At 42.6% G+C, this 19,689-nt stretch overlaps 1 protein-coding gene across 19 annotated transcripts in view; it reads left to right on the forward strand.

Moving 5' to 3' along the window:
• TCF4 (transcription factor 4) overlaps nucleotides 1-19,689 on the forward strand; it is a 410,485-nt gene that overhangs the window by 130,536 nt on the left and 260,260 nt on the right. For all 19 annotated transcript variants that reach the window (XR_010025561.1, XM_063128224.1, XM_063128230.1 and 16 more), the window contains one exon: nucleotides 3,860-3,956. Coding sequence is in view for 18 of the 19 variants with exons in the window: in XM_063128224.1 (XP_062984294.1) it covers nucleotides 3,860-3,956 (97 nt within the window). In the remaining variant the exon portion in view is untranslated. The remainder of the gene's footprint in view (nucleotides 1-3,859; nucleotides 3,957-19,689) is intronic.

The following is a 19,689-nucleotide window of genomic DNA, read 5'->3' on the forward strand; positions in this document are numbered from 1 at the left end:
ATATATGCAGAACCTGGTGAAATTTCCTCTTCATCACAACAGTTAAAGCTTCCCTCTTTTAAATCTGGTCACTCTAATATAGCTCCTGCAGCTTTAACTGTTGTGATGAAAAGGGAATTTCACCAGGTTCTGCATATATACAAATGATACCTTGGCACAATGGTAGCTCTTAGGAAGGGCTTTAGTCATACCAAATTTGAAACAAATCCGTTCATCCATTGATTTTTTAGGAATTTTTTAAAAATTGAGGTTTTAAAATTATTATTTTTAAAATCGTCATTTTTAAAGATAAAGAGATGAAACTTTGCACCATGAAAGGATTTAGGTAGAGCTTTAGCCACACCAAGTTTGAAACAGATCCGTTCATCCATTGATTTTTTAGGAATTTTTTAAAAAATGAGGTTTTAAAATTATTATTTTTAAACTGTCATTTTTAAAGATAAAGAGCTGAAAGTTGGCACCATGATAGCTTTTAGGTAGAGCTTTAGCCGTACCAAATTTGAAACAGATCTGGGGGTAGTAGCAAACCCTGGGCCTTGTTAGACGAGGTCTTAGTGCGCTGTGAGGCCCGGTTTCCCTGCTGTGCGTCCAGATGATGCACAGGGGAATCCGGGGTCAGGCCGTGCTGAAACCTCCCTTAACGCGCCATAAGCGAATTTGTTTATGGTGCGCCTTTTCCGCAGCCCAATCCTGAGGCCGGGACTGTGGTACGTCTAGCAAGGTCCGTGGCTTTTTGCAGCTATTCGCTTACGAGTAGCTGAGAAAAGCCACGGACTGGGCACAGCGCTCATACGAGCGCTGTACCCATCGGGCTGGGGGGGGATCTCGGGGGGGGGAAGGCCGGACCCGGCAGGAGAGGGGGGGAAGGCCGGGCACCGGGATGGCCGGGCACTCTCTTCAGGTGCAAAGAGATGTTTATCTGCTTAATAAAGTTTTGTGGATTACTTGGCAAACCTCTTTGTTGTCTCACACTGAAGCAGGAGGATTTGGCAACACAACAGCTTGTCCTTTCAACAAAAGGGAAGTTTTTTCCCCTGAGTCCCTTAACTTCAGGGAGGATTCCTCTGAAGAAGCCTTTGGTGAGAAGCTAGCTGAGCTGAGCTCTTCTCACCTTCTTTTAGCTTTGCCCATTTGAATCTGCAGCGGACTCTGGGATTGGTCAACTCTGAAGTCCCTTCTCCCTCTGAGGATTACTGAGTTCCCACAGACTCTGAGTTGTTAGTGTTTTCACTGATAAATTTTGGTGAAGAGTCATCCCCAGCTGCAGAAGAGCCTGGGAGAATCTCTGCCCCTGCTTGTGTTGACTGATACATTTCTAGTCCTGTTTCTTCCGGTTCAGAATCTGATTCCTATTGAAACTCCTTAGCCTGAAACTCCTTACCCACACTAAGGGGAACAGGCTTGATCATGACAATTGTCTACACTTTGACCTACCTATGTTTATGAAAGTTTTGTCCCATGACAAAGATAATGACAGACCACTTAATGTAATACCATCACTCCTACTGTAATGAGACTAATGGTTCACAAGCTCAGAATTGTTTGTGCAGCATGTCTCAATCCCAAATCTGCAGAGACTCACACTTTTTTTAGTCCCGTTACCTGAGATATCAAGTCCAAGTCCAGAGCCTTATGTTTTTTAGAATAGCTCTCTGAAAATATAAACCCCCTCCCAAAATATTGCATATAATTTGAATCTCCATTACTTTTAGAGAAGTGGATCAATCTAAAATTCACCTTCCCAGACATGTTGTATAGAAACATTTACACCAAGGGGGAGGAACGTGGCTCATGTGGTCCCCCTGGCCTTTTTGTGGGCCCCATTGCCCCATCGCTGCTGCTGAAATTGCTTTCTGGGCACCTTCTTTTCAAGCAAAATTACCTCTCTCTTTTGCTGCCAGTGCCAAAGCAATTTTGTCAACTAATTTGGCAGTCTGGGTGTGTGTGGTGGGGATATTTGGTGGATTGGGGTGGGGGGGCATTACGGTCCCTTAACCTTAGAAGTTTCCCACCCCAGTTTACACTATTCACATTCATTTGTTGAAAATACACCCAACATTTCTTTCCCAATAGAGATTGAAAATAGGTAGTAGCAATAAAATTACTATAATTTTATATAATGAGTAATAAAATCTGGTTGGATCCTGCTGGTTCATCACTCCTATCTGTTGGTGCAAGTGCTGTAATCACCATTATAAATGCTACTTTTTGTAAACCGCCCACAGAGCTTCGGCTATGGGGCAGTATATAAATGTAAATAATAATAATAATAATAATAATAATAATAATAATAATAATAATAGAGCTAGTTGGAGAAAAGTCTTGATGGGGAGGAAGGGACAACCCAGGAGCAGCGGCCACATGGCCCACGCTCCTCGGGATGCTCCCGGGACCATGGAAAAATTGGGTTTTCCGTGGTCTCAGATATCCTGAGGAAAGTCCCTGGTTGTCCCCTGTGCGCCATTTGGATGCGCAGGGAAAATCCAGGGATCACCCCAGGATATAGGGCTGTTGTAGACATGCCCAAAGTCTCAATATCCAAGATAGCCCTGACTGATCTAAATTCATCTTTCCCATAACTCCATTCCCCTTGGGCCTGCATGTACAAAAGTGCTCTGGCCATTTTATACCACACTTTCCCAGTAACTGAGAAAGAGGAAATGGATTTTGATTAGGAGGGGTGGGGGAACCTGAGCTGAAACCTCTACATCTGTAGCCAGGATTGTAGCCTGTCCCCAAGGAGGGACAACACGTCTTTTACTAAGGATCAGTTGAGAATGGGACTCACATGAAGTGGTCATAGAAAACACTCCCAACAGAAACAGCACGAGTTGTTAGTATTGCCTTTCGGAAAGTTTCCGTGAAGTGCAGCAGGATGGGCATTGTTGTTGGTGTCTCTGGAACTGTTGTAAACATTAATTTTTCAATTTGTGGAAAAGTAGGTTTGGAAATAATTCTGTAGGGAAAGTGATCTGAAGCTTGCACTTGGGCCTGTAATGACTGTTAAAACCACATTCTAGAGTAAAATAGGAAATGCAAATATTGTTTTGCTCTTCTTGATGAGGGTAGATTCAAATATTGCTTCTTACTGGAGCAACGTGAGCTCTGCATACTTTAATGCAACAAATCTGTACTCTAGTTAAGACCGATCAGAGCAAAAGTGGGATGGATTTAAAACTAACCAGATTGCAAGGCAATTTGTACATCCGTACTTCTGAGACAATAATGAAATAGGATTGATTCCATTGACAGAACTGCTTCAGTCGGTAGAACTGGGAGGGGGTGATTTACCTTTTCTCCCCACACCCTCAAAATCTGCTCCAGAGGGTTTGGAAACCCCCCAGAGCAGATTTTTGGATAGTGCAGAGGGCTGCAGGGAAGAAGAGGGGGGAAAGTCCTGTTGCTCCTGCAGATTTCAGCTAGACTGATGTTGGAATTAACCCATAGTCAGCAGGATTTAAGTTAATTTCACTCCAGCTAGTGTTGCCTGGAACAGACTACACTGAAAGTTCTTACATGTTTGTGTGTGTGTGTGTGTGTGTGTGTGTGTGTGTGTGTGTATACATATATCTCTTTCAGCATTTCTTATTCTTTGTACTGTAACTGCAGCAAAACACAATTCCTTCTCTTTGACAAATCTGAAAATGACGATAACGTTTTTACTGGCTAGTATCCCAGTTATTAGCACAGGTACAAGCACAACATATTAGTATATTGCTGACAGAATAACTATCTGCAGATGTCATCAATTTACTTGGGAACTTGGTTTTCTACTCAGAATATATTTGTCAAAATGTCTCTAAGCAACTTGAATGTGTATTTTATGCTTAAACTCTGTTTGTTTCTAACTTATTAACAGAACTATGGAGATGGAACTCCTTATGAACATATGACAAACAGGGACCTTGGATCACATGACAATCTATCTCCTCCTTTTGTGAATTCCAGATTACAAAGTAAGAAGGCGTCATAGATTTGTTTTTCTTTAGGCTGAAAGAAACAGATTTTCCTAAATTTTTGAGGTTTTAAAACATCTTTTCCTAGAAATTTGTGTTTCATTGTGGGTGTTACTGAATGTTTGCCTATTTTGCAATGTCACATTCTTAAATATTCCCAACAATGCTAATTATGTCCATAGGATACACTGCAATGTCCATGTTAGAAGTTGTGAATACATTTCACAGAGGCCATAGCTAGACCAGGCCTATATCCCGGGATCATCCCTGTGCATCCTAATGACACACAGGGGATCCTGGGAGGGGTCATCCCTGACACACAGGGATGACCCCTCCATTTGCCTGGGATAATCCTTAGGTCTAGCTAAGGCCTTAGAGTGTCTTCAGATATATGTGATCTGCTAGTATGATTCCTCCTCTGACCACTTCTATACATAACTTCAAAACATGGGGGGAAACCCAATTGTGTCTGTCAACCTCCAGAATGGCATCTAACAATGGGACTTTGCCCTCCCCTCCTCTTGTTATTTTTTTAATTTTTTATTTGTATTCGAATGCTACTTTAACATTACTGGTTTTGTTAATTTATTAACATACAGATATTTTACACTTTTACATTTTTATGCTGTAAAGTGTCTTGAGAAGGTTTTTTTTTTAAAAAAAAAATTAAAAGCAGTATAAAATATTTTAAATAAATGCATCCTACAAATAATGTACCTAGGGATGACCATATTACACCAGTTTTAAAATCTCTTCACTGGCTGCCAATTAGTTTCCGAGCAAAGTATAAAGTGTTGGTTATTACCTTTAAAGCCCTACATGGTTTGGGTCCAGGCTACCTGCGGGATTGCCTTCCCCCGTACAATCCACCCCGCACACTCAGGTCCTCTGGGAAAAATCTGCTTCAGCTAGCAGAAACTAGATTAACAACTGTTACCCAGAGGACCTTCTCTTCTGCTGCTCCCAGACTGTGGAATGGCCTGCCGGAGGAGACTCGTCAACTTAACAGTCTACTAGCATTCAAGAAAGCTATAAAAGCTTTCTGATCTCTTCTGGCAGGCCTATCCAGTGCAATTTTAAGATATTTTTAGAATGTTTTTAGGATATTTTAACAATGTATATTATGTTTTAATTCAGTTTTATGTATTTTACTGTTGTTCCCCCCCTCGATCAAAATGGGGAGGCGGGTAAAAAATAAATTTATTATTATTATTATTATTATTATTATTATTATTATTCTAAGCAAAACTTCAGAATTACAACAACAAACTGAAGTGAAGTGCTTGCAAATGCGTATTCGTTTCAATGGACAGAATGATGGGAGGTTAGCTATCAGTGATCTGAAATTGTTGTTTTCTTTGGATAACAGTGTGAATTTGCCTGCAGGGACTTGTAGTCTTTGGGCTGTAAACTTCTACATTAAGGCTGACCGTGTCTGCAGCATGCTCCACTACTGACAGCCTGTGGTATTTGGCAAGTGTGCGCCCTCACAGTTGGACAATGCTCGGTCACTATCATTCTGACTTGAAGGGATCTCTTTCTGCAGCAGTAATTTTGGCTGTCAGAAGAAAGCCTTTAATTACTTGCAAGTGTAGATAGCAACTTTTCTTTAATCACGTTTGATAAATGAGATCACTTAAGATAAATATATGATGTAAAAATATTAGTAATCCGTTTCCCTGGCCAAGATCACACCCTCGTCCTTGCACTTGTCAATGAACTAACTGAGAGGCCTTGGTTTCAAACAGCTGAACCTGAGCCAAAGAAAGCACTGAGCTGTAACTATGATATATCATTCTGGGACCAATATATGCCCCTGAAATATTCCTTGTCTTTTATTATTAGGAAATATTTGAGAGTTGTTTAACATGTGGGACAGTGTTGAAGCTTGCAGTAATGTGTATGTAGTCACATACACGCAACGTAGTTACAGCAATTTGAAGGGGATGGCTTGAGCCAACAAAAGCAAAGAAATCCTGACCCTCCCTTCTTAACTCACGCTATTAGGTTTGACTGCAGACAGAGTAAATACAATCTTTACATGTATCCATGGTCTTCTGTGAAACCTTCTGTGCTGAGTGATGCTTTCAGGTTTGACCTTTTCACTTGAGTTTCTGCAACTTAAAAGTTTGTTTCTTTGTCTCGTTTTATTTTGGCTTTCCTCGACAAAGAACAACCATAGCCATTTATGCCAAGAAATTTGCGCTTTCCTTTGTGTAATGAAGTATTTGCTTTTGGGGTGGGTGGTGGGTGGGGAGAGACGTTTACAAGCACATTTTAAAGCATAAAGCAAACATATTCTGATTCAAATTGTTGGTGGGGGGGGAAAACAACACTCCCATTTATCGAAGTGTTGTTAGGAGCTTGATTTTGAAATCTAAACAAATAATTGCCCTTTACTATTTTCTGAAAAGGGTCCTTTGTTGTTCCCCGTCGGCGTTATTAGGATTGCTTGGTTTAAAATGACCAGGGTCCTTTGTATCTGTATGTTTTAGACATTTCTGCGTGTTCCAATGCATTTTAAGAATGGGGAAAGCTGGTCTCCCGTATGCTTGAATGGGTGTGTGTGAGAGGCTAACAGCTTCTGACAATTGTGTTAATGTATAATAAGGCATGTCTGCCCTTGGAACCAATGATCTTGCTCCTACAATCTACAGCATTTTGTTTCCTTATTTTAAAGTTGTGCTTTTGCAATGAGAAGAGATTTCCTTTGAATACATGTCTGGTTAGGCTAAACATTTCACCTCCTTTCTTGAATGTTGCCATTTCCATTGAACTCTAGTGGCTCATCTACACCAAGCAGGATATTCCACTCTGAAAGTGATATATAAAAGGCAGGAGCCACACTACTGCTTTATAGTGGTATTAAAGTGCACTGACAACTGGGGCCCATGACATATACCATATCATATACCACTTTCATACCACTTTCATTGTGTTATATCCTGCTTGGTGTAGATGTGTCATGGACCCCAACAGTTGTCAGTGCACTTCAATACCGCTATAAAGCAGTAGTGTGGCTCCTGCCTTTTATATACTGCTTTCATACCTCTTTCATAGTGGAATATCCTGCTTGGTGTAGATGAACCGGATGGCAGCCTTCTCTAACCTGGGGAATTCCAGATGTGTTGGATTGCAACTCCCAGCCAGCAATTAAAGGAGTTGCAGTCCAAAACATCTGGAGAGCACTAGGATGGAGTAGGCTGTTCTAAACATTTACCCTGAGCCCAACCTTACCAAAAGAGGTAAGATTAAGGACCTCACAAGAGAATTCTCAGTTCTCCTATATCTCTGAAATGGAAATGTACACTTATTTTTGTGTAGGAAATGTAAGAGCAGGTGAGTCCTTCCTCTCTGTACAGCTTGTCTGCGTAGAGCAAATTCTGTTTCGTTTTGCAGGGGCAGAAGATCCGTAACAGAAATTAATCTTGTAAAGTTTGAGGGAGGCTCAAAGGTTTACATGTGGGAGGGAAGGCCATCTACTGCTTTGTAACAGGGAACACTGATCTATCTGTGCACCTGGCAATGGAAGTGCCATTCTGTCAGATAAGATGTCTGGTCTGAAACATGGTCTTTTCATGTTTATGGAACGCAAAATTTTCCACCTCAAGCAGATTTGGAACGGAGTGTGACTGTGTTGCAAACTAGACAGTTTACCTGAATGTAACAAAACGGATGAGGGGATGAGGTTAATGAGTGGGAAGGCAGAAACCTCCTAAAGCTGGCTTCTGGAAAGATTTTTTTAAAGAGAGGAGCCTTTGATCAAGCAGTGATGTTTTTTATTCCTCAAGCACGATAATGTTAAGGACCGTTTTGTGTCTTATACACATTGGGTATGTTTTATTTTATTATTTAAAAGAAGATAGACGAGGATTAAAACGATGTTAATTAGGGGAACAAACCACATCTCAAATAATTTTACGCAGATCTACTTGAAGCAATGTTTTAAACGATTTGGTTTAGCTTTACTTTTCGTCAGTTGTTTTTGACTTCCAGATGTATTCATGGTTTCTGTAAATGAAATAATCTGAGTTAGACTCCTCGTATTCCAGGTTTGAGGGAATTTCTTGGCAGGTCCATACGTGTCCAGCTTTAAGAATGCTCAGCATCAAGGGCACCCAGGGCATTCACTAAACCTGAGGGGATTATTAAAAGTTAAGTATTCTGTCTCATGTATACGTTGCCTTGGGAAGAGGAGTAAAAAATCCTGAAAGAGTGGTTCCCAACAAAATGTTATCTTTGTTTGAGACTGTTCCAGTAGCCAATGTCTAATCTCAATTCCTCAATTGTATAGAGTTTTCAGGTAAACCACCCTCAGACTCGAATGGGCCAGTCATGAGACACTTATCTAATCTACTCCAGAGAGATGTTTATACAGATAACCCTTATTTTAATACGTATAATACACTTATTGCACTCGCTTGATTATTTATTAGGTTGGAAATTTATTATTATTATTACACTTATATCCTGCCTTTTTTCCTCCAAGGAACCCAAGGTGGTGTACATAATCATCCTCTCCATTTTATCCTCACAACAACCCTGTGAGGTAGGCTGGGCTGAGAGTCTGTGACTGGCCCAAAGTCACCCAGTGGGTTTCCGTGGCCAAGTGTGGACTAGAATCCGGATCTCACGACTCCCAGTCCAACACTTTAGCCACTACACCACACTGTAACACCCTCTCTTTCCATTTAAGGCAGTGGTGTAGAATCTTTCTTCCCTCCCCCACAAGGCCTTTACTGTGCGCCCCCCCCCCCGATTCTCTGGCTCCAGCATCACTGTCAAATTCACCATTACTTGTACTCTCTAATCCCTCCCTTAGAGAGCCTCATATAGATCACTTCTTTCTCACCACTGCTACCAGCAAAGGAAGAGAAGGCTCGCTACTCTCTTCCCAGAGATCCTCATACAGATCGCTGGGATGTGTGTGATATTTGTGTGTGTGTGTGTGTATATATATGTATGTGTATGAGTATGAATGCAGGCATGTGTGCAGGCATGCGGCCTCTGAGCCAGCTTCATATGTCGCCCTCAGGGCTCAAAAGGTTGTGTACCCCTGATTTAAGGCCATTGTTTTTCACAACACATACATATTTTATCCTATATTGACTAGTGAATAGTGGGTCAAAATCACCTGGAGCAATCTCTCTCTCTCTCTCTCTCTCTGGGCATGTCTACACCAGCCCTATATCCTGGGATCATTCCTGTGCATCCAAATGCCACACGGGATCCCGGGAGCAGGCAGGGACGATCCCTCCATCTCCCTGGGATAACCCTTAGGTGCAGAAAGGGCCTATGTCTCTTATACACACATTCACAGAAACATAGGCCGGATCTACACTACTGCTTTAAAGTGCTTTATAACAGTTTTATAGCACTTTAAAGCAGTTAAAGCACTTTATAACTGTTATAAAGCGCTTTAAAGCAGTAGTGTAGATATGGCCATAGTGGCACGGCTGCATCACCATAATATGATCCTACCATTGGGAAGAGTCTGTGAATATGGCAGCCACATGGGTGAGGCCAATTGCTGGGAGGGAAGAAAGATGCTGACAGATGGGAAACATCCAGACATTAGTGCCCCACCTCTAATTTTGATTGCAGTATCCTCACATACACCCTAGAGATGTGGGATTGTGTAATAGGAAAGTAGAGTATACTAGAAATGTACACTAGAAATGTGTGATTTCAAGAAATGTGCACAGAAAGGTGGCATGCATGTAATCATTTCTGCACAAGTTAAGCAGCTTACAGAAATACAACCCCCCATAAAAAGAGACCTGGCATATCACAGAGGCCAAAGAGGATGAGCTCCGAGTGTTCAGATCTCTGTGGTTTGCATCCTGCCTCTGCCATGAATACATTAGATGCCCCAAGCAAGCCACACTCAACTTCAATTTTCCATCTGCAGCAGGGGGAGAATAATAATGACCTGACTTAACACAATTGTTGTAAGGATTCCAACAAGATAATGGGTTGTATCCAGCTGTTTCCATCTATCAGTGGAATGGACAAAGATGCTGGGATAGATCCCTCCTCCCTTGCAGCCTTGTGCATGCCCATCAGATCTGCTCCAGAGGGTTGAGGAACCCTCCAAATCAGTTTTCAGAGGCCATAGTTGTGACAGGGAGGAGAGAGAGAGAGGAAGTGGAAGTCCTGTTGTACAAGTGGAAGTCTTCTTATGTGACTGACGTTGGATGAAGCCCAATAATTATGAAATGCTTGAGCACTAAAGTGCTGTATAAATATTATTGTCTCAAAGTTCAGAATCAAAGCATTTACAAATAGATAAAATCAAAGCATTTACAAATAGATAAATACGCATACAATGTCCCCAAATACCTATTGTTTTAGTAACACGTTGAACGCCATTCTAAACATCCGCAGAACGCTTACCAGCAATATGTTCCATAACTTTCCAGCCATATCTGAAAAGTTCCTGATCCTTACTGAAATAAATGTAATAGTCTGATCAGATTTATCTTTTGCGCGCTACTTGGAGCATAGTCCCCCTTCATTTTTAGGCAAATAACTTCTTCTTTAAAAAATAAATAAATCCTCAGTACTTACCCTAAAATTGCTCTGAGAGGAAATAGAGTAGGCATTTTGAATGTTTGAATGCAGGATTTTAATGATAATTTTTTTCTTGAGATAATGACCCTAATTCAGATCATCTTGCTTGCCCTGATAACACGTTGTGATCTGAAATCAGTTGCCCTGAGGCCATAATGTATGAATTTCGTTTTCTTGGATCAAATGGTATAGAGGTTATAAGGTTTAAAATTCTGATGGGCTGTTTTCAACTGGCAGAACTGAAAGGTAAGTAATTCTCAGCTGTATAACATGACTTCCAGACATATCAGATTAGCCTATTTAGAAAACATTTGGCTATGCTCGATACATCTCATGCAAACCAGCACTAGAATGACCCAATGACCAAAAGGTGTTCTATGTCACTTGGACCTGCACAGCAACATCTTTTCATAGCCAAAGTAACTGTCACCTTTTTTGTATCCAAACAAACAGTGTGGGGTGGTGGATAGAACTTTATTAAGCATAGTCATTACTAGAAATACTCAGAGGACCATGAATATTTGCTGAAATAGTGTAACAATTGTGGACCTACATTGCAAGCACTTTTATTTTAGGTATTAATTCTAGCTTTAAATGCTTTCAAAGTGGTTGGGAACCATACAAGAAATATTTAAATTAGCCTTAACTTCAAGCCGTGCAATAGTTAGCTGTGTAGAATTAGCAAAGCTAAATTTATTATAGCCAAGAAAAGATTGCCTTTCTGAACTCTTGATGCTTTCTGTAGAAGCATAGCTCTCAGGTTCACCTACCAGTCAACTATACTCGATTTTAAAGAATAAATCAATGGTGCACCTTTGGGCCGCTGGGAATCTGCCCATGTATTCCAGTACTTATATAGGACAGAGAATATATGGGTCTGGATACATGTCATTCCAGATTTGCTGCTCAATTTTCAGATGGCTTCTTTGTGAGCTCCTCTTATCCTGCCTAGGTTATCTTGCTAGTACATTAAATCATTTACCAATATACAGTAACTTTTTTCTATACCCCCTGTAGCTTAATGGGACATTTCGCTGCTAGGATTAGATTGAGGTTTCGGGCGATCTTGAAGAAAGCTGTTGGCTTTATACATTGACCTTTTGAATCTCATCTGGGTTAGTGGTTGATATTTTGATTTGGTTACTGTGGTCATATTGTGACAGCTGCTGGTTCATTATAATTCAGTTCCTCTGCTCAGTCTGCCTAGCAGGAATATTTAGGTTTGGGTTGCTTCAAAGGGTTTCTAGCCGTCCTGAGTTTAACCTAGCACCATGTAAAGGTGAAACATTGCAAATGCTTTCCTTTCAGCTGCAGTCCCCTAAATGGGGTGGGCTGTGTTGTTCCTTTTGAATGACAGGCACACCTGAACATGAAAGAAAGAGGGAAATAGTTTAAATAACAATAAAGCCACCCCAGTCAATCTCTATCGCAATAAACTGCAATCTGGGTTGAAGATTACAAGTTTGGTTGAATAAAATTAAATATGTAAAACACATTGAAATGAAAAAAAAAGAGGTCATATCATTGGCCCATTGTGCCAAGGGCCTTGTGTCCCTGTAAGCAGACCAATAGAAAAAGTGTTTGGCTTTCAAACCCTCCCACCCCAAAACCTACCTGTGGTAAAATTAGAAGCAAGCCTCAGGTCTATATACTTTCTGCTCTCTCTTCTCACCAATCATAAATTAGACAACCAAACCAGGAGATCCCTCGGTTATTTCTCTTTGGCCTAAATAAAAGCATAAGGACCTAGGAGCCATACTTGACCAGACCAAAATACAATCAGCGTTCTGCTCCCAGAGCAGCCAGCTAGATACCTATGGGAAACGCCAAAGCAGGGATAAGCCTAAACTTAGCTCCAAAGTGTGGAAGAAAACTGGTAGAAAATGGTTTTCTACTTGTCCCATGCTTTTTCCTGTGTGGACTGAATTCAGGTTCCCTTTGTTTCATGTACATTGATGGTGCTATATAAACAAATAAAATAAATAAATAAATAATAATGTTACGTGAAAGGGTAACTTCTGCGCTGAAATCACTTTTACCAGTCTGTAAAAATCAATGAGTCATCCATAACTGGATTTCTTTGTGCAATTCCTGTAACATCTTGAGAAAGCATACACAAAAGGTAAACAAAATGGAAAAGTTTACACATGAGGGAAAATGAAAAACTTTTTTAAAAAAGGAAAGGGAGGAAGAAAGAAATGCTGTGGTCCAGACATAGCATGTATACATCTCCTTAGTGCAGGGGTCCCCAACCCCCAGGCCATGGATGGCTACCAGTCCATGGCTTGTTAGAAACCGGGCCGCGCAGCTGAGCTGCTTTCACCCACCCACACCCACCCCAGCATACCTGGGCGCCGGGTGCCATCTTGCCTGCCCAGCCACAGTGGCTTCTGGCTGGGCGCGCCGTTCCAAAGCCGCCCGCCCGCCCCAGCGTCCTGGCTTTGCTTCGGCTGGGTGCCCACCCAGCCGAAGCGAAGCCAGGACGCTGGAGTGGGGGGTGGGCGGGCGTGGCTTCCCAAAACCATCCCCTCAAACGCCCCCCCCCCGGTCCGTGGAAAAATTGTCTTCCACTAAACCGGTCCCTGGTGCCAAAAAGGTTGGGGACAGCTGCCTTAGTGGATTGCAGCCTGTGACAATTCAACCTAGATATATTTTTTTTGTCAAGATTTGACCAGTCTGCTCAAGATTTCACATAGACATCAATCATATCCTGTTGGACCCATTTTATTCTATGTTGCATTGTCACAGGCTGCAATCCATTCGTATAATGGATTCTTGCATTTTATAGTTGATTGTAAATGTTTTTGAATCTAGAAGACTGAGGATGAATTCCTGTACAGGTATTTCTCAATAGCCATGTTTTCACACAGACAAGGTAGATATCTGAACTGGATGTCAGAATTGATCTACTGTTCCACAGCTGGAGTTTGGAGGAACTGAATGAACTTGGTAGCATCATTAGTGCTAGAGAATCAGTGGCTCCCTCAGCGGCTTCATGTATGAACTGCCCAGAGAGCTTCGGCTATTGGGCGGTATAAAAATGTAATAAATAAATAAATAAATAAAATAAATATATGTTAAACAGCCCTGTGGAACCCCATGGCTTAGGAGCCGCGGCACAGAGCAATAATCCCCCAGCACCACCTTCTGGAATCGGCCATCCAAGTAGGAGCGGAACCACTGCAACGCAGTACCTCCAACTCCCAGCTCAGACAACCTATCCAGAAGGATACCATGGTCGATGGTATCGAAAGCTGCTGAGAGGTCCAGGAGAACCAACAGGGTCGCACTCCCCCTGTCTCTCTCCCGACAGAGGTCATCCCACAGGGCGACCAAGGCAGTTTCCGTTCCAAAACCAGGCCTGAAACCCTATTGAAATGGATTTAGATAATCCGTTTCATTCAAGAGTGCCTGGAGTTGTCCTGCAACCACCCGCTCAAGCACCTTGCCCAGGAAGGGGATATTAGCCACTGGCCTGTAGTTGTTAACATCCTCTGGGTCTAGGTTAGGCTTCTTCAGGAGTGGTCTAGTTACCGCCTCTTTTAAAGAGGCCGGCACCACTCCCTCTCTCAAGGAGGCATTTACAACCTCCTGGACCCAGCTGGCGATCCCCTCCTTATTTGATGTAATGAGCCATGAGGGTCAAGGGTCAAGCACACAGGTGGTTGACCGGACTTGGCCAAGCATCTTGTCCACATCCTCGGGCCTCAATAACTGAAACTCATCCAATAAAACTGAACCGGACGGCGCTCTGAACGCCTCTACTAGTGGAGCGGCATTAAGTGTGGTGTCCAATTCATGATGAATCTGAGCGACTTTTTCTTCAAAGTGCCGTGCAAACTCGTCACAGCGTGGTACCGAGGGTTCAACTATCTCACACCCTGGCCCAGAGTGTAACAGGCTGTGTAACAGCGCCGCCGGACGACACTGAGAAGATGCAATGCTGGTGGAAAAGAACTGTCTCTTTGCCACCCTCACCGCCACAGAGTAGGCTCGATAGTGAGCTCTAACCCGTGTTCAATCAGACCCAGCACGAGTTTTCCTCCACCTGCGTTCTATCCGTCTCCCCTCTTGCTTCACTGCCCTCAGCTCAGGTGTATACCAAGGAGCTGACCGGGCTCTGCTCAGAGGGAGAGGACGCTTGGGCGCGATCGTGTCAACCACCCGAGTCATCTCTGCATTCCACAGAGCGACCTGGGCTTCGACAGGAGCACCAGCCATACCAGCAGGAAAATCCCCCAGAGCCCTCTGGAATCCATCGGAGTCCATTAGCCTCCGGGGCGGACCATTTTAATAGGCCCCCACCCTTGCAGAGGAGAAAGGCCGCGGAAAGCCTAAACCTCAATAGAAAGTGATCTGACCATGACAAAGGGGGTGGATGTTAATTCCCCCACTTTCAGATCACCATCCTCCTGCCCAGTTGAGAAAACCAAGTCAAGTGTGTGTCCCTTTGCATGTGTTGGGCTGATGACATGTTGAGACAGCCCCATGGTTGTCATGGCGGCCATGAAGTCCTGAGCCGCCCCGGATACAGGAGCCTCAGCATGGAAGTTGAGATCCCCCAGAACCATCATCCTGGGGGTCCTCAACACCAGATCCGAGGCAACCTCCGTCAGCTCAGGCAGGGAGACTGTTGGGCAGCAGGGTGAACGGTACACCAGCAGAATCCCTAATCTGTCTCGAGTACCCAACACACAGTACAAACACTCCAGACCAGCACTCGACTGAACAGGAAGCCTAGAGAGGGAGATTGTATTTCTATAGTCCACAGCAACTCCCCCTCCCCGGCCCTCAAGTCGGTGCTGGTGCTGCACCGAGTACCCACGAGGTCAAAGCTGGGTGAGAGTAACCCCTCCCAGTTCACCCACCCAGATCTCCATGATACATGCCAGGTCAGCCCCCTCATCCAAAATCAAATCATGGATGAGCGAGGTTTTATTTTGGACCGACCTGGCATTCAGCAGAAGCACAACCAAACCCGAGGGCAAGCTGGTAAGGCTGCCAGGAACCATTTGGTTGGGGGGAAAACCAGAAGAGGGGATAGCTGTAAGAAATCTAGCCCCTCTTCTCCTCATCTGGCCTGTTATTCCCCCATCGCCATACCTCCCCTTACCCGTGACCACAGCTATGTGAGCACCCCCTTGCCCCCCTGAACTCCCCAGGCACATATTTAAAAATACAAATAGTAAAATAAAATAAAAGGAGATAAAACGCCACAACTTGCTGCTGTTAATCTGGTTGTTAACCAAAGGTAGCAGGACTGGTGTCTTCTTTCCACTGCTGCTGCTCATTGCGATGCTAAGTGCGACGCCAAGTACGCACTTAGCGTCGCACTTTGCATATGTCATGGCATATGTATAAGGCATATGTCATGGGCCCCAACAGTTGTCAGTGCAGCTCAATAGCGCTGTAAGCAGTAGTGTAGATCCTGCCTCCATAGACCACTATATCCTGCTTGGTGTAGATCTGGCCCCTGATTAGGAATGGTTCAAATGACACGCTAAGCCATAATGTGTAGCTCAAAATGCTTAACCACCTTGGCTTAGCAGGTCATCTGAACAGGGTTATAATGTCTCTCAATACCAGTCGTTGGAGGAAAAAACAGAGAGAGAAAGTTCCTGCCTTTATGCCCGGTTTATGGACTAGCACTGAGAACTTTTTTCCAGTAATAGCACGCTTACTTCCAAATTTTCTCCCCAGGGAATTTCACAAGGCCTATTCGAACAAATATGTGACACAGTAAAATAACACACACACAGAAAATCTCCAGCATTCCAATCCTAATGCTATCAGAAGGTTTCCCATTAGAGTAAGGTGGTTCAGTTCTTTTTTCTGTTCCGAAAGAAAGAAAAAAAGAACTGCCTAGGGCAGTTGTAAATCAAAGGCTGTTTATGTATCTATTATTTATTATGTATTTATTTAAAATGTTTTTATAGCCCCTTTCATATTACTATATACAGGTGGTATTCAAAATGTAATTTAAAAAGTCCTAGTACGATACCAAATAATAAAATAAGATCAACTTCATAATAGAAAGGCAGAATAGATAGATACAATAGATAGCTCCCCTCACTAAAAATAATAATTTAAAATCCCAGGGCAAACGAATATAATATCAGTGCCAGTCACACCTCCGTGGGGAGTGTGCTTCACAGTTGAGTTGCCACAACAAAGAAATCTCTCTCCTTTATTGTCACATAATGTACCAACACTACTTGGTGATCTGATGATCTTAAACCACGGAGAAGATGGTATAGCGTGACTCACTTCTTCATAAATTTGGTATCTGGTCACTTAGGACACAATCCTGTGTATATTTAGGCAGAAAAAAAAATCTACAACTCCCAGCATGACCCAGGCAGGACTGTATGGGTTATGACCTGAGCTGTTTGAAGAAAACAGACAGTGAGCACTATCCAACAATGTCATTGGGCATGTCAACACCACAAGGGTGTAGGGGGAGGATCGTGGGCTTACCAGCTTCCGCAATCTTCCCTGGGTGTCCAGATGGCCATGTGACATCCCAGAAGGATTGCGTGGCTGCCATTTTTTTAAAAAAAAAACACCAGGAGAGTCGCGCACAGGTGCTCCTCTGCCAAAGATAGGGGACAAAAAACACCCGCTCCCCCACCATACCCGCGATGGGCACGGAGCGCCTGAAGAACCCCATGCCCAGTTCTCGGCTCCTTATGTTTACTTACGAGGAGCTGGGACAAAACTGGGATGGCCACCTCCACACCTCCCGTGGTCTCGGGACGATCCCGAGACTGCCTGAAAAATGGGGATAAAAGCTGTCCCGGTTATCCCAGGGAAATGGAGGGATCTTCCCTCCCTGCCCCCAGGATCCCTTGTGCGTCATGTGGACGCACAGGGATGATCCCGTGACGATCCCAAGGATAAGGCATGGTGTAGACTTGCCCATTCCATGCGCTCAGATAGTGCTAGTGGAGCTCTACCAACACTTTCGATTGCAGAAGTGGCTGTCCATTACCATTGCCCAACTTGTTGTTCAAGCAGTTGTGCAATTTGTTGCACAGCTGGTTGCAAAAGTGGAATGCGCATCTGGTTACACAAAAGTTATGCACAACTGGTTGCACAACAGGCTGTACAAGCATAATGCACAACCGCTTGTGCAAATGGAACTTTAGTTGGATTCTCCTCTTGCACATAGTTCAGAACCTAGCTTCTGCTAGCGCAACTTCATTTTCGCTAAAGGAATGACGCAGTAGGATGCTGTCTATGCGTCAGTTTTCATGTATTGCTTGTCATCCTATTAATATGGTAGAAATATCTGCCTCCAAGTGATATAGAAATATGTTTTCTGCAAGTCGTAATTTGGAGGAACTACTAGCAGTTGTATAAAAGGAACCTGTAAACACTGACAATAAATGCCTGCATACCGAAGTACTAATATTATTTAGTGCCATTTAGTTTTTCAGTGAAGTTTACGCAGCCACATATTTGGTTTTAGAATAAACCTGGACATTTTAAATTAGTTATTTTTATTTTTAGTTGCATTGCTTAAAAGAAAAGCACAGAGCAATATGTATGAAATCTCTTAGACAAAAGTCTTTCAGATGAGGTTCAGTATGGTCTTGTGAACACTTAAGTAACTGAATTTAAGCCCTCAGTTTGTGGCTATATTTGAACAAGTAACAGATTTCCACACAGTTAATTTCTAGACTTGCTCCTCTTACGATTCACAGCATAGGAAAAGGAAAGGAGGAAAAGGCCGAGCAATGACTTGAAGCAAAAAATATACATTAAAATCTCACCCTTTTCACACACTTCTCAAGTCTAAATAGTAAAAAAAAAAAAAACACCTGAAGAGAAAGTGTTGGGCTCTGAATTTTTGGAATTTGGGGCTTTGGATAGAATTGGTAGAGCACATTTTCTTTCTTTTTCTCTCTCTGTTTGCAAATTCAAACCAAGCACAGTTGAAATGGCAATTGCAAGCAAAATTGCAGAAGCGAGTCTTTTCTTTCCTAATCCTGGTGAACCAAACTGCAAGGTTCAGCTCACAAAACCATTCTGGTTTTCTTTAGCTTTAAGCAGAGACTCCTTTGGTGCGCAGACACTTTATTTTCATGTGCCTCTTTGTGTTTATTTTTCTGCATTCCAAATTCACATAAAATCTAACCAGAAAAAGGAAATAGCTTTCAGAATAGCATTTATATGGCATTTTAATGGTTAATGAGCTTCCAGCCCTTATCAAGATGAACTTAGTTTAGCTTTCAAATAAGAATTTACTGCTGTTCTCTCAGCTGAGCTGATATTAGTTGCTGAGGGAATTTGAGCTCACACCTGTTCTTGCATTAAAAGGCATCTATAAGTGACTTCTTTAAAATATTCATAGAGGAGGGAAAATCCAATTTCTAGAAAATCTTAGCCAACCAGGAAATCATTCACAGGCTTGCCTTTTGAGGGGAAAAAAAAGATGTTTGGCTTATAAATTGGTTTCTAATATTAATACTTTCTAGAGGTATTTTGGTCACATAATTAGTAGTCGTATTATTTAAAGGAAGATACTTATTTCAAGAGGAGATTATGACTTTGGATATGCCATAGAACTGTGTTATAGTTGGAAGCAGTTTTGCATGCAGGTTAATTTGTGAAACAAAACAAATTTGCTGAATGGCTAGGTCAGTTACGTAGAGCTGCTAGAGCCATGGTCTTTTGAGCAGTAAGACACCCCATGCACTCATGCACCCCACCCATGCACAAATACATACACACGCACGGTGTTAAGCTTTCCTCTGATTTAAGGCACAGGAAGTGTGAAAATAGTGTTGAGTTAGCTAGATCATTAATAATCAACTTGAATCTATGCTCAGGGAAAAATTATGTTGACTCTACAAAGGTGTTTAGCTGCATAAGACTTATTTTATGCAGACTTATTTTAGTCTGATATTCTGTATGAAATAACAGTAATCGTGCCCCTCAAAAACTTCATCTCAACGGAAAACATTATAATAGAAGGTTTGGCTAGATTTGATAAAGTGGTTGAGATGCCTGCCCCATCCCTGCCCCATATTTCCAGTTCTGCTACCAGAGACAAGACATTGTTGCTTTGCACCACTTAAGGCTCCAGTAAGCATCATCTAGGTGCTTAGGAGTGGAAGTGTGTGTGTATGTGGGTGTGTATGACTGGTTTGTGTAT

This window comes from Elgaria multicarinata, chromosome 6 (genome assembly GCF_023053635.1).
Source record: "Elgaria multicarinata webbii isolate HBS135686 ecotype San Diego chromosome 6, rElgMul1.1.pri, whole genome shotgun sequence".
Lineage (NCBI taxonomy): Eukaryota > Metazoa > Chordata > Lepidosauria > Squamata > Anguidae > Elgaria > Elgaria multicarinata.